Here is a 14,539-nt window from a genome sequence, read left to right on the forward strand (position 1 = left end):
GTGTGCTGAGTGCTGAACATGTGTAATGTAGATCAGTAGTAAAGTGTGGGCTGTAATCAGTATGAACTAAACATTCCTGAATAATACAGAGAGTCAAACAGAGATGTATGGAACCAGAAAAGTGTTTTATATCAGAAGTGCTGGAGTTATAAGCAGCATACATGGTGCTCTTATTATTGATTTATTTTTATTTGTATTAGATTTTCAATAACACAACTATGAAGCCAGAAAAAAGGCATGTACAATTTGACCAGCTTACACTCCCTACACACTATCCCAGGCATATAAAAAAAATCATACATCCTATCTAACTATGGTTTAAAAATGTGTATTGAAATATATAGTCCAGTGGGAGGATCCTGCGCTCTGACCACCACGGCCTGGGTCTGATACCTGGGCAGGGAACCATGCCAGCCATTGGGAGGGTTTCATTAGGAAGGACATCCAATATAAAACCTGGGCCAAATTGGATATGTAGATTGGATGATCCACTGTGGTGACTCCAAACACACACACATATAAAACCAAGCATAACATTATGACCACCTGCCTAATATTGTATTGGTCCCCCTTTTGCTGCCAAAACACAACAAACTGTCCTGCACTGTGTATTCTGACCCTTTACTATCATAACCAGCATTAACGTCTTGAGCAGTTTGAGCAACAGTAGCTGATCTGTTGGATTGGATCACACGGGCCAGCCTTCCCTCCCCACGTGTGTCAGTGAGCCTTGACCACCCATGACCCTGGTGATAGATTGATAGATAGACAGGCAGACAGATAGATAGATAAAGTTAGGTTTAGGGTTAGGGTTAGATTAACTTGTTTTCTTGCAGCAGAACCATAAACAACAGAAACGACAGTGATAGAATCCATGCACATTGAACACAGTACAGAACATTGTCTGTATTTAATAAACTAATAATAACATAGACACTAATTAGTGACAAAAGGAAGTAAAGTGGTTGTAGTGTAGGTGATGATCATAAGGTGACTGTGTTCATGAGAAGTTGTACAGTCTGAGAGCTGTGACTCTGAAGGATCTCCTGTACTGCTCTGGATGGATCAGGCTGAAAATGTTCTGCTGCATGTTTAGGCGTTCATGGAGGAGCAGTCTGCTGGCCTCTGCTGCTTTAATTCCACTCCTTCAGCATACTGCTGTGTGGCATGCTTGATGATTGTACCATCACATCCCATTGGTAGTGTGTAGCATCTTGCATCCTTTGAAAGAAAAGAACTAGAATTTGCTTTGTCCCTTCCTGTAGGCTTCTTCAGGATTACGTGTCTAATCCCAGTCCAGGAACATCTAAAGTACTTGTGGGATTCCACAGCTTCCACATCTACCGCAAGAATGGACATAGGAAAGTCCAGCAAGGGCTCAGATCTTCTAAAATCCTCCACCATCTCCTTGGGTTAGGGTTTACTTCAATACATGCCTGTGTATCTGGCTGAGTCCCAAATGACCCTTTGCTTCGTGTACAAGTGCACTTCATACCCCAGTTTAGTGCCCTTCAGGGCCTGTAGGGGGCGGTTCGGTCTTCACCGACGTTAACGTTTTCATTCTTTCATTGCTGCCAGGACGGTACACGCTCTTGTATGAGGCTGAATCCCAAATGCAGCTTTACTTCCTATAAAAGTGCACTACATAGGTTGTGGTGTAACGTCTTCTTTACCCAATATAGTGTACTACGTCTGTAACGGTCTGTAATTTGGATGCGGCCCAGCGCTTTGCATTGCTGTGGGAAAATGGCGGACAAAACGCCAGGCGGGACGCCGAAGGCCAGCTCAAAGGTACATTTATACTCATTTATAATAATTACACAATGATTGTTGTCCAGTTAGGTAATGTGTGGAATGTAAACAATAAACAGATCCCACTGTGGTGCGTTGGGTCTTCTCAGCTTTAGCTAACACAGCCCGCTAACACCAGCCCGTTAGCTAAAGGATAAAATGACGTTGTTGTTGATTGCTACCTGGCGAACATGAGCTTCTAAACACACAGCGTGTTGGAAATAAAAGCACACATTAGCTTTATAGTTTCTGAAAACTTTATAAAATTGATAACACAACAATTATAACCTTATTTTTAACATTTCTTTTAACTACAAAGCGGCACAAAAAAGTACTACTTAGCATGTTAGCAACTCTCCCGTGTAGCTGTACTGCTAATAAACTGCTAAATATTCACTCCTGTTTAAAGTTATTCCTTTACTGAGTTTATTTAATATAAGGTGTGTTTTTATTTCAGCTCCTGTGTGATTTAGTAAGAGACTGAAATGCAAGAGTTGTACATTTTACTCTACACGTGTTAGTAAACAGAGTTAATGCTAATCAGGTGTACATCTTTATACAGATTTAATCTTCAATCTATAATATTTTTCTAGCAAAATAATATTAATAGCAATGATAATAGTAATAATAATAATTATGATAATAATAATAAAGCCTGTGGTGGTGTGAAAGTACAGTTCTGAACTCTGGTTCCCGTAGAGTTTCATCTTCATGTGGTGATTTATAAAGACATCAGACTGCAGCAGAGAGAAATACACCTGAACTTTATTAACATTATGGTGTTTACTGTACTCTCTCTCTCTCTCTCTCTCTCTCTCTCTCTCTCTCAGGCTCTGTTAGAGAGTAAACTGAAGGCCTTCAGCATTGGGAAGATGGCCGTGGCTAAAAGAACTCTGAGTAAAAAGGAACAGGACGAGTTGAAGAAGAAGGTGTGTTCTCTTCACACTGTGTATTAACACACCTGTCTCAGGTGATTTGATCAGGTGTAAATAAGCAAAGAGTGTGTCTCAAGATTAGACATGTGGCATGTTACGTGTGTGTTTTGTCTCTAGAACACAATTTATTCCTGCATTTTTCTTATCATGAATTATATAAATTAATTCTCTCTGTTTTTAATCAGTATAAAGGCACGTACACACACACACACACGCTCTGTGAGTGACATGTATATACAGTCTGGTGTATTATTAACTCTAGTTTTATATGAAGTTTAGATTTTCCTTGCATGGTATAAATATCAGTAAAATATATATTAAATGGTGTGTGTGTTTGCTGAACAGGAGGATGAGAAAGCAGCTGCAGAAATCTATGAAGAATTCCTTGCTGCTTTTGAGGGAGGTGAAGGCAGAGTGAAAACATTTGTCCGAGGAGGAATCGCCAACGTTTCTAAAGGTGATTAAAAATGACGTCACAACACACTGACCAACGTCACAACACACTGACCAACGTCACAACACACTGACCAACGTCACAACACACTGACCAATGTCAACTCCACCAGGTAATAAACTTCACTCTGCAGTGGCTCTAACATGAACCCCTCATTAAAGTCCAGCTGTAGGGTGTGATATGTGTGTCAGAGTAAAGGACACTTGGACACTGAGGTTAAAGGTGAAGTATTTAGTGTGTGTAGGTGATGAAGCTCACTGTGTAACTCCTCCTCCTCCTCCTCCTCCTGGTTTCTTCCACAGAGGAAGCTGCAGCTGATGAAAAGAGAGGCAAACTTTATAAACCCAAATCCAAGATTCTGGAAGCTAAAACATTTCTGCCGCTGGAGACTCCTCCACAGTTTCTGGCTTTAGACAAACGCAATGTGAGCACACTTTCTGCTTTTTTCTGCTTTTCACTCCATCTCTAACAAACTGGAGAAGTGTTAATGTTGTTGCTGAAATCTCTCAAGGCCTTGAAGAAAGCGGAGAAGGAGAAGAAAAAGAGCAACCTGGAGCTTTTCAAAGAAGAGCTGAAACAGTAAGTGTGTGTGGGTTACCATGTCCTGTCTGTCTGTGTGTGAGACACAGAATGTCCTTTTGTTAAATCTGTGTGTGTTTAGGATCCAGGAGGAACGAGATGAACGTCACAGGATGAAGGGTCGAGTCAGTAGATTTGAGCCTCTGCCAAACGTGGAAGGACGACGATCCTGTAAGTTAGCTGTGTGTGTGTGTGTGTGTGTGTGTGTGTGTGTTCTTGTATGACCATGGAGTGATGTTTGTGCCTTTTCAGTTTTAGATGAATCTGCTCCAGGCTCACATGATGTTGGAGATCCTACAACCACAAACCTGTACCTGGGCAACATAAATCCTCAGGTCCTTTACATTTACTAATACTTTAACGGTGTTTTAACACTTTACATTACATTTATACGGCCATGTCCAGAGAGCCTCACATATCCTGATGTACACTACCAGTCAAAAGTTTGGACACACCTTTTAATTCAGTGTTTTTTGTTTAGGGATTTATTTCCTACATTCTAGAACAATCCTGGAGATTTCAAAACTATGAAATAACACACATGGACTTCAGTAATCCATATGTAATGACAACAAAAAACAGTCAGTTGTTATTTTAAGACACGAAGGTCAGGTGTTCTGGAATAGTTCTTGTAAGAACAGTATTGTCAAGTGCATTTGCAAAACCCATCAAGCACCATGATGAAACTGTCTCACATGAAGACCATCCCAGTAAAGCAAGACCAAAACTGACCTCTGCTGCAGAGAAGTTCATTTAGAGTTAAAGCCTCAGAAATCACCAATTAACAGCACCTCAGATTAGAGGCGTTATGAAGGCTTTACAGAGCGTCAGTAGCAGACATATCTCAATATCAACTGTTCAAAGGACATTATTGTGGATTTCGGCCGCCTTCAGCATTGTTTTACAATGTAGAGAGAAATAAACATCAGGAAAGACCATGGGATTAGAAGGTGTGTCCAAACTTCTGACTGGTAGTGTATATTGTTCTGATGTACATTATTAGGAGTGGATTTTATTTGTAGTCCATGGCTTGCAGTGACGTCTTCAGTTTTTTATTTGCTGCATTTGGGATTGTGCTGCGTTATGATGGTAGTTTTTATGGTGCCAAGCTGCCATTGTTAAGCCCTCGTGCAGGACCCTTGACCCTGTCTGCTCCGATGGGTACTGTTTCACCGGTCACCCTGCTCTCTGACCCAGACATCATAACAAGCAGAAATATCCCAAATAATTAAATAAATGGCAGTGCTTCAGTGTATTTATGATAAAGGCTTGTTTTACTGGACATAGAGTTGTAGTGTCACTGGAATGGGGGATGTGGTGTCTTAGTGGTTAAGGTGTTGGACTATTGATCAGAAGATTGTGATTTAGAATCCTAGGTCCATCAAGCTGCCCCTGGTGGGCCCCTGAGCAAGGCCTTTAACCCTCAATTGCTCAGTTGTATAGAATGAAATAAAGTGTAAGTCGCTCTTGATAAGGGCATCTGCAAAATGCCAGAAATGTAAATAGAACAAACACACAACATTTATTGTAATAAATAAAACTCTTAATAACTGATTAATGCTCTTAAAAGTCACTAAATTGTGTGTGTGTTAAAATGCTATGCTTTTGACCGTGGTCATGCCAGTCGTACTGTTTTTTGATGGACTGTGTTGTGTTGGTATTCTGTAGATGAACGAGGAGATGTTGTGTCAGGAGTTTGGACGCTACGGTCCCTTAGCGAGTGTGAAGATCATGTGGCCCAGGACCGATGAGGAGAGAGCCCGAGAGAGAAACTGTGGCTTTGTGGCCTTCATGACGAGGAGAGATGCGGAGCGGGCTCTTAAACACTTAAACGGTATGCATGTGTGTCACTACTCATCACCTCTCACTTCCTCACTCTTCACTCATCACTTCACAGTTTACATGTGTTTCATCTGACCTACAGCTCACTGAGAACACAGAGTTCTTCTTGACTTTTCAGACCATGTGTGGAAGTTGTTCTTCACCACCCTGCAGCGTTTAACCTATAATTATTATGGTTTTGATCTTCCAGGAAAAATGATCATGAACTTTGAAATGAAGCTGGGATGGGGCAAAGGTGTGCCAATCCCCCCCCACCCCATCTACATCCCTCCATCCATGATGGAGCACACGCTCCCTCCTCCACCCTCTGGTCTGCCCTTCAATGCTCAGCCCAGAGAGAGGCTGAAGAACCCCAATGCCCCCATGCCGCCCCCTCCCAAGAACAAAGACGAGTTTGAGAAGGTAACTCGCTCCACACTGACGTCACACACACACCCATAAAGCTGTAATTAGCTCTGTCCAGTTAGTTGTGAGAAAAAGGCTTTATTCTTAACACTGGGGTGAGTTCCTCACAGTTCCCTCACAAAGTCTGAGATTTATCTAAGTACCTAAATATGAAGAGTAATAAAGAAAGGCAATAAAAAGCCCAATACGCCTCTTCGGAGTGAAAGAAAATTCCAATCTGTGGTGGGATTCCTGAGGCGGCTGTGAGGAATAAAACCATGTGAAAGTGAAATCTCTAACTGTAAAGTAGAATAAACACTATACAGTCATCCAGGTAAGTCATTAGAATTAAAATGCACCTTTTTCCTTATCTGTAGCTCTTGATGTTATTTTCAGAGCACCATGTTGTTTGTTCTGTTGTTAGAGATGTTAAGATGTTTGTAGACAGTGTGGTGTAAAAGTGTCAGTAGTTCAGTTATAAAGTTTTAAAACTGACCAGCGTAGACCTTTTGTTTGTTGTAGGTCAATGTTGCATATAGTATTATGCTTGTTTCCTTTTTAACAATACTCACGTCTATTCTATGTTTATTATCTGATGTGACTTCATATCCAGACTCTGTCGCAAGCCATAGTCAAAGTGGTTATCCCAACAGAAAGGTACATGTTTCTCTTCTTCTCCAAATTCTTATCAAATGTAGACAAAATCTCTTTAGTTTATAAACAATTGGACATGCAAGCACTACACAGGCTGTTCAGCTGAGCAACAGTTGAGGCAGTGCATGAACACACACACACACACACACACAGAAAGAGAGAGAGGTCTGTGTGTGTGAAAACCCCAGAGTTGATTAAAGTGAACATATTAGTTTAGATCATCACCAGTTCTAAAGTGTATTGAAAGTGTTTTGTCTTGTGTGTGTGTGTGTGTGTGTGTGTAATAAACATACACTTGCTGTATGTTTTTAAAATGATGAGATTCAGATAGTTGCATTATGTACTTTCATTTGCATTTACATTTCTGCCATTTTATCCAAAGCGACTTACAATTTATCTCAGAAATTGTAAGCAGTTGAGGGATAAGGGCCTTGCTCAGGTGGACCCGGGATTCGAACTGACAACCTTCCGATCAGTAGTCCATTAAAACTAAGCTAGCACATCCCCACTTTCTGTATTATACACTTTTTCTCACACACCTGAGGGTGGTGGTGTTATAATGGGACCTTCAATGATGATACGAGGTTTACATACACATGCATGTACACACACTCACACACACACACACACACACACACACTGAGCAGCGTTTAAACACATGATTTCTCTACGACACTCTCAGTAAGAACAGTAGTGACCGTAAACACACACATGCACGCCTCTGGCTGATGCTCACCTGAACCGCTGCAGTAGTGGGGGTCAAAAGCGCAGCACCCAATCCCCTGTAGTGTCGAGTGACCTTTGACCTTGGCCTTGGTGAGCAGCACCAGTTGAACTGCAGCAGCGAGGGACCAGGAAAACGTCACAGGACTGAGGATTGGGGAAAGTATACAGAAAGACATCGGTATGATCGGCTCCAATGCTTTGTGACTGTGATTTTTCTACATTCTGACCCAAAGCAATGAATCATCTTTACATGATGTACTAGGTGTAATGTCCTGTCCCTTCGGCCTGGTGACTAAAGCATTAGGTGACGTTAGAGGCAGGGGAGCGGTGCTGGAGCAGTGCTGTTAGCATATTGCCATTGTCCTCATTCTCAGAGTGTGTGTGTTGTTACACTGCCAGTCAGTTTTAAACCTTACACACTGCACTGTTCACTATTCACTCACATCTCAATGTACGGTTGTGTGTGTGTGTGTGTGTGTGTGTGTGAGTGGGTGTGTGTGCATGTGTGAGAGAGATTGAGATAACGGAGTAATGTGTGTAAGAGTCAGAGACTGATAGAGAGAGATGTTCAGAGATAATGCAGTAGGGAGTGTGTGTCTGTGTACTGTGAATCTGTGTGTGTGTTTTTTGGTGATGGCTCTGAATCCGTGTCTAACTGTGTTGCTTTTGTAGGAATTTGCTCTGTCTAATCCACCGGATGATCGAGTTTGTGGTGCGTGAAGGTCCTATGTTTGAGGCCATGATCATGAACAGAGAGATTAACAATCCCTTGTACAGGTGAGTTTATTCTCTCTGCTCTTCCCTGACCTCTTTAACTCAGAGTTCAGGTTAACTGCATTATACTTACAATTTAAACAAGACTCATGGGTCGATTAGGAACCTCACACTGCTGTGGCAATAAAGAGGCTTCAATCTGAAACAATCTGGAAATATTTACCTGTGTATGATGTCATTTACATGTCAGTTACCTGTGTGTGTAGGTTTTTATTTGAGAATCAGAGCCCAGCTCATGTGTATTACCGTTGGAAGTTGTACTCCATCCTGCAGGTAAGTATCAGCGCACACACACACACACACACACACACACACACCCCTGTGACGTTACTGAGTATGAGCGGAGGCTGAACTCTGTCTGAAATGTAACACACAGGGAGATTCTCCAACTAAATGGAGGACGGACGATTTCAGATTATTTAAGAACGGTTCGTTGTGGCGGCCACCTCCTCTGAACCCATACCTTCACGGCACACCACAGGAGGAGGAGAATGAAGAGGATGAGGAGGAAGAAGGAATTAAGAAAGGATCACTGAAAGACGAGTAAGATACATCATACACATGAAGGCAGAAAAAAAAAACAGAAGGAAGAATCCTTCCATTAACAATGACAATTAACCTGTACCACACATCAAATCACCTGACTCAAGGCTGGTCTATACTGTGTGTGTGTGTGTGTGTGTGTGTGTGTGTGTGCGTGCGCGCGCGTGTGTGTGTTTTTACAGTGAAAGAGATAAATTAGAGGAGATTCTGCGAGGTCTGACCCCCAGGAGGAGCGACGTGGCTGAGGCCATGCTGTTCTGTCTCACTCACGCAGATGCTGCAGAGGAGATAGTCGAGTGCATCACTGAGTCTCTGTCCATTCTGAAAACACCGCTTCCTAAAAAGGTCAGAACAGACAGGGTTGATTATTGTGACTTTTACTGCAAAAAAAAGGAAGTGAGATTTCTGTTCTGATTATTAATCCTTTTTTATTTTTATTTTCCTCACAGATTGCGAGGTTATATTTGGTGTCTGATGTGTTGTATAACTCCTCTGCTAAAGTGTCTAACGCCTCCTATTATCGGAAATTGTAAGTCCATTCCACAGTTTTCTCTCATTTTGTAAGCAGTATGTCATTAAGTTGCTGTTTTTTCTTCACCAGCTTTGAGATTAAGCTGTGTCAGATATTCTCTCACCTCAACATCACCTTTAAGACGATACAGGGGCACTTACAGTCTGAACATTTTAAGGTACACACTTCTGATATATTAATGACGTTAGTGTGAGAGCCTGTAGTATTTACTTGCTCTCTGTGTGTGTGTGTGTGTGTGTGTGTGTGTGTGTGTGTGTGTGTGTGTGTAGGACCTGCCTGAACCTCACTCAGATGGAATTAGTTTCAGTTGTTTTTCTCTTTCTCTTCTCAGCAAAGAGTGATGTCTTGTTTCCGAGCGTGGGAGGACTGGGCCTTGTATCCGGATCCGTTTCTCATCAAACTCCAGAACATTTTCCTGGGACTTGTCAGTCTCGATCCAGAAAAGGAGGTAGAAGCATCAGAGGTAAAAATTTAACACCATGGAGATGTTTCACTTCTGTCCTTCATGAGCTAGTGTGCATCTTCTCTTATGTTCATCTCTACTGGTGTGTGTGTGTGTGTGTGTCAGTGTCAGCCCATTGAACAGGCTGAGGATTTGGATGGTGCCCCCATCGTGGAAGAGGAGTTGGATGGAGCTCCGTTAGAGGATGTTGATGGTACACCAATAGATGGCGCTCCACTAGATGGTGCTGTGCTGGACGACCTGGATGGTGTTCCAATAAAAGGATCAGAGGAAGAACTGGACGGCCTTCCTTGTGAGTCACTTACACTCCCACCTGCATTCGCTATACATGCACAGGGTGAGAAGATCAGAGCTCAAGAAGTTAACTCCACCCATTAGGCCATGTGTCAGGAATCTTTACTAATCATCTTATTGAGATGGATGAGAGTGATGAGATAAACAGACTGAAGTTAATCAGATACAGGAGAAGAGGAATGTTTTAATCCCAACCTTTTAACACAATAGTAATGGTTTAGAAAAAGAAGTTGACGTTTTTACGTGAAATACTCAAATAAAAAATAATTTCTGATTTGAACTTCTCTTGTGTAGTGGACGGGCCAAAACCTGGGTTTAAAATGGCTCCATCTAAGTGGGAGGAAGTGGACGGAGCTGCTCTCGAGGCCCAGGGTATTTATGAAGACTTTTCTGGAGTTCATCATCCTCCCCAGCTCCTTTGTGTTTGTGTGTGTTTAAAGATATTGTACTGGTGTTTGATTTACAGCTGTAACTACATCAAAGTGGGAGATCTTTGAGGAGTCTGAGAAAAGTGGGGAGAGGTAAAAATCTACACTATGATTTTTTTAAATATTTTTATAAGATATAGTGACCACTTGAGACTCCTTGTTTGTGAGTGTAAGTAACAAAGCACTGTAAATAACAGGAAAACACACGAGGCCGATGTGAAGGAGGCTGTGAAGAGTTCCTTATCAGAACCACAGTCTCATTCCCAGCCTGCAAGAGAGGAACATCAGGATTCCAAATCAGCCAAACTATCAGAGATGAGTGAAGAGAAACGCGCTAAACTGCGGGAGATCGAGGTGAATTTACTCATCACACACTGCTCTGTGTACTGCCCGGTGTTCTGTTAGGTGGTTAATAACACTTCTGTTCACAGCTCAAAGTGATGAAGTTTCAGGATGAGCTGGAGTCCGGAAAGCGGTCCAAAAAATCTGGCCAGAGCATTCAGGAGCAGGTGGAACTCTACAGGGACAAACTACTGCAGAGGGTCAGTCACACTGCTTATAAAGTTGTGGGGGGTATGAGGATGGGGTATGAGGGTGGAGTATGTGGGTGGGGTTAGCATTTCTGTGAATTAAACATTACTGTCACTTTTAGCTATAGCAGCCATTAAAAGCAAGTCCAGCTGTTATTGTCATTTCAGCTATATATGTAGCTGACGCAGTACACAGTGAGATAAACCAGTGTTTCTCCAGTACAGTAGAGTTCTGGGTGTTGTGGAGTCTGATGGCCTGAGGAAAGACACTGTTCCACAGTCTGGTTGTGAGGGCAGTGTCATGCTGCCACACAGTGTGGTATAAACATTCCTGTGTCCTGGATGAGCTTTAAATCACATGTTTTGTTGAATAAAATGAGATTGTCCACTATCGGTCCATACCTGGAACAGGACCTGAAAACGCTTCTCTGCTGGAATCACAGGAGTGTTTTGGACATGATGCTGAAGTTTCTCTGTTTGAAAACTTTTAGGAAAAGGAAAAAGAAGTGGAGAAAGATAAAGAGAAGGAAAAAGAGAAAAAGGACAAAGACAAATCTGACATAACGCATAAAGAGAAGGAAAAAGAGGACTCCTCTTCCACTAGAAAAGAGAAGTAAGTTCCGCACCCCACTGTGTCGGGTTACACCGCTGTCCGGAGCTCAAAAGTGATTCCATTTAAACTCATCCCTGTGTTGTGATCGGTTAGGAAGCGCAGACACAGTCCATCTCCCAGCCCGAGTCGCAGCAGCAGCAGCAGCACCCGCCGTGTCCGGTCTCCATCACCGCGCTCCGAACGCTCTGACCGCTCTCACACCAAGGACAGCTCACGCTCCACCTACAGAGACTCGCCCAGAGACAGTAGCCGAAAATCCTCCAAACGGTCAGTTTAATCTCCACCTGTCTGTCCATCTTCACCTGTCTATTTCTGTCTCCACCTGTCTGTCCATCTTCACCTGTCTATTTCTGTCTCCACCTGTCTGTCCATCTTCACCTGTCTATTTCTGTCTCCACCTGTCTGTCCATCTTCACCTGTCTATTTCTGTCTCCACCTGTCTGTCCATCTTCACCTGTCTATTTCTGTCTCCACCTGTCTGTCCATCTTCACCTGTCTATTTCTGTCTCCACCTGTCTGTCCATCTTCACCTGTCTATTTCTGTCTCCACCTGTCTGTCCATCTTCACCTGTCTATTTCTGTCTCCACCTGTCTGTCCATCTTCACCTGTCCGTTTCTGTCTCCACCTGTCTGTCAATCTTCATCTGCTTATTTCTGTCTCCACCTGTCTGTCCCTGTCTCCAGCTCCCTCTCTGTCTCCACCACATGTACAGTTATATGTGAATTATTCCAGGGTTTTCTGTGACTTACCTTCATGGTGGAATGGTACAGTCCATCAGCTCTGTCTGCTGTGTAATTCTGACAGTGTTTGCTGTGTGTTCATGTTCCCTCTCTCTCTCTCTCTCTCTCTCTCTCTCACAGATCGCCCTCGCCCTTGGCCACCCCCAAACGCTCGCGCAGGTCCAGATCACGGACACCCAAAAAGTCCTCTAAGAAATCCCGCTCCCGTTCCCGCTCCCCACACCGCTCACACAAAAAATCCAAAAAGAGCAAACATTGAGAAAGGTCTCCATCTCTTCCGTGCCTCACTTTCATCTCATCAGTGCGTGTAGGAAGCGTCCTGGTTCCTCCTCTTCCTCCATGAGGTTCAGTTCCACCTGCTGCACTCCTGCGGTTCCATGTGAAGAGGGTTCTCGACCCTGAGGTTTTTACCAGCCAGTGCTGTGCTCTCTCTCAGAACGATGTGGTATTTTTGCTCGTGGTTTTTAGGTCCCTGCAAAAATGACGTAAATTAAAATAGTGTATGTTTCAGTTGTATAGATGTTTTGATTTTCAATAAAGACACAGCGTATGTGAACTTTCTCCTGAGATGTGCTGATTTTAAATGGAACGTTTGGAGAGGGTTTTTTTTTTTATCATCTTGTATCTGATACTGTGAGTTACAGTGGACACTGGAGTGGTTTCCTTTGTGGTCAGAATGTTTGAGAGAGAAAGGACCCTGTTGCCATGGATACTATGGAGGTTTTCTTTTCATGAAAGCCTTTTCGCCAAAGTTAAATGACTTCCATTGATGCACATTGAAGTCCATAAGACTTCCGTTGATGCACACATGCTAATTTTGTGCATTATACTAAACTAGTGGTTATTAGCACACAGTAGTTGTTAGCAGCTTTATCCACGCAGCTCCAGTGAACACTTAATCTCACAAACGTCTCAGACTGACCACATCTCCTCTGAGTCTGGGCTGGAGTAAAGGCTCTTCAATAAACTCTTCTGTCAGCTGGCTCTGGAGATTTATTAATGCTAATGTTATGATTTGTAGTAAAAACTTCTTTGGATAGTTTTTAAAGATTGTTTTTTTGTGTAGAACTCCAAAAATCCACCAGTGTTCTTGTTCTAAAGCCTGGTGAGGGTGTGCTAAAAAGTGTCAAGGTTGTCAACAAAAGTGAAAGGTTTAAGCCACTTTAAATTCATAGAGCTTTTTATTTTCCACATGCATTACATTATAAATAACCTGTATGAGGCTTTTACAGCATTTTATTAAAACACTGACTCTTAAGACGTTAACCCGGTGTACTGAGGGGTCGATATCTGATATATATGATATCGTGTCAGATCCTTGTGCCTCCGTTTTAGAGAGTCTGAAGGATGTCTGGGGGAAAAAGACCTAGGTCAGCTCTGATAATGCTGATTGGTCTGCAGTGTAAAATTGTGTGTATGTGTGTCACTGGGGGTCCATGAACTCAATGATAACGTTATGAAAAGAATTGATCATGCACCACAGCACTTAAGGAGGATGTAGAGAGATTACTCTGGTCATTGCTTCAAATGTAAATGAATACAGGTAGCTGTTCTCTACTGCAGGGCAGCACAGTGGTTTAGTGGTCAGCACTGTTGCCCAACAGCAAGAAGGTCCTGGGTTTGAATCCTAGGTTCTAACAGGCAGGGGTCTTTCTGTGTGGAGTTTGCGTGTTCTCCCCGTGCCTGCGTGGGTTTACCCTGGGTACTCTGGATTTCTCCCACAGTCCAAAAACATGTACATTAGGTTGATTGGTCATTCTAAACTGTCCATAGGAGTGAGTGTGTGTGGTTGTCTGTCTATATGTGTGGACTGGTGAGCTGTCCAGGGTGTACCCCTGCCTTTTGCCTAGTGTGTGCTGGGATAGGCTCCAGCAGATCCCCATGACCCTGATTAGGGATAAAGTGGGTATAGAAGATGGATGGATGGACTCTACTGCTTATGGTATTGTGATAAAATTCTCTCATTCTGGACAAAAATACGTAATGCTATAGCAGAACTTAAGCTGCAGTTTGTTTTGTTCTTCATTTTGTATCTGCTGGACATTGGAGTGGACAGTGTTTGATTTCCACGTCTTCTAATTCTGTGTTTTTTTTTCTGGTAAAGAACTGAACATGATTACTGCAGTGATCCTTTCAGGTATCTTCCTTCAAAATGTGGATCTCACAAATGAAAACATCAATAATATAAACTATAATAATTATTAATTAAGTAATGTACAGAGAAGTGTGAGTGTACCGTGTCCTAGTGTTTTTACA

The 14,539-nt window shown here is 42.6% G+C and overlaps 1 protein-coding gene across 2 annotated transcripts; it reads left to right on the forward strand.

Moving 5' to 3' along the window:
- The first annotated feature begins 1,594 nt into the window (after positions 1–1,594).
- u2surp (U2 snRNP-associated SURP domain containing) lies at positions 1,595–12,839 on the forward strand. 2 transcript variants are annotated; one of them, XM_058414449.1, is made up of 25 exons: positions 1,595–1,791; positions 2,622–2,720; positions 3,072–3,183; positions 3,483–3,604; positions 3,692–3,759; positions 3,842–3,930; positions 4,012–4,094; positions 5,428–5,593; positions 5,792–6,003; positions 6,599–6,642; positions 8,038–8,142; positions 8,346–8,412; positions 8,516–8,682; positions 8,865–9,027; positions 9,132–9,211; positions 9,284–9,371; positions 9,546–9,677; positions 9,783–9,969; positions 10,266–10,343; positions 10,438–10,492; positions 10,597–10,753; positions 10,831–10,941; positions 11,421–11,542; positions 11,636–11,809; positions 12,404–12,839. In XM_058414449.1, exons 1-25 carry the CDS (start codon positions 1,714–1,716, stop codon positions 12,540–12,542), a joined length of 2,898 nt encoding a protein of 965 aa, XP_058270432.1. In that variant the 5' UTR covers positions 1,595–1,713; the 3' UTR covers positions 12,543–12,839. The 2 variants fall into 2 exon arrangements, with proteins under 2 accessions (XP_058270432.1, XP_058270433.1); XM_058414450.1 differs by lacking the exons at positions 1,595–1,791; positions 2,622–2,720; positions 3,072–3,183; ... (4 more) ...; positions 5,428–5,593; positions 6,599–6,642 and having other exon boundaries at positions 5,812–6,003.
- The last annotated feature ends 1,700 nt before the right edge of the window (positions 12,840–14,539 follow it).

Source organism: Hemibagrus wyckioides, linkage group LG17 (assembly GCF_019097595.1).
Source record: "Hemibagrus wyckioides isolate EC202008001 linkage group LG17, SWU_Hwy_1.0, whole genome shotgun sequence".
In the NCBI taxonomy this organism is placed as follows: domain Eukaryota; kingdom Metazoa; phylum Chordata; class Actinopteri; order Siluriformes; family Bagridae; genus Hemibagrus; species Hemibagrus wyckioides.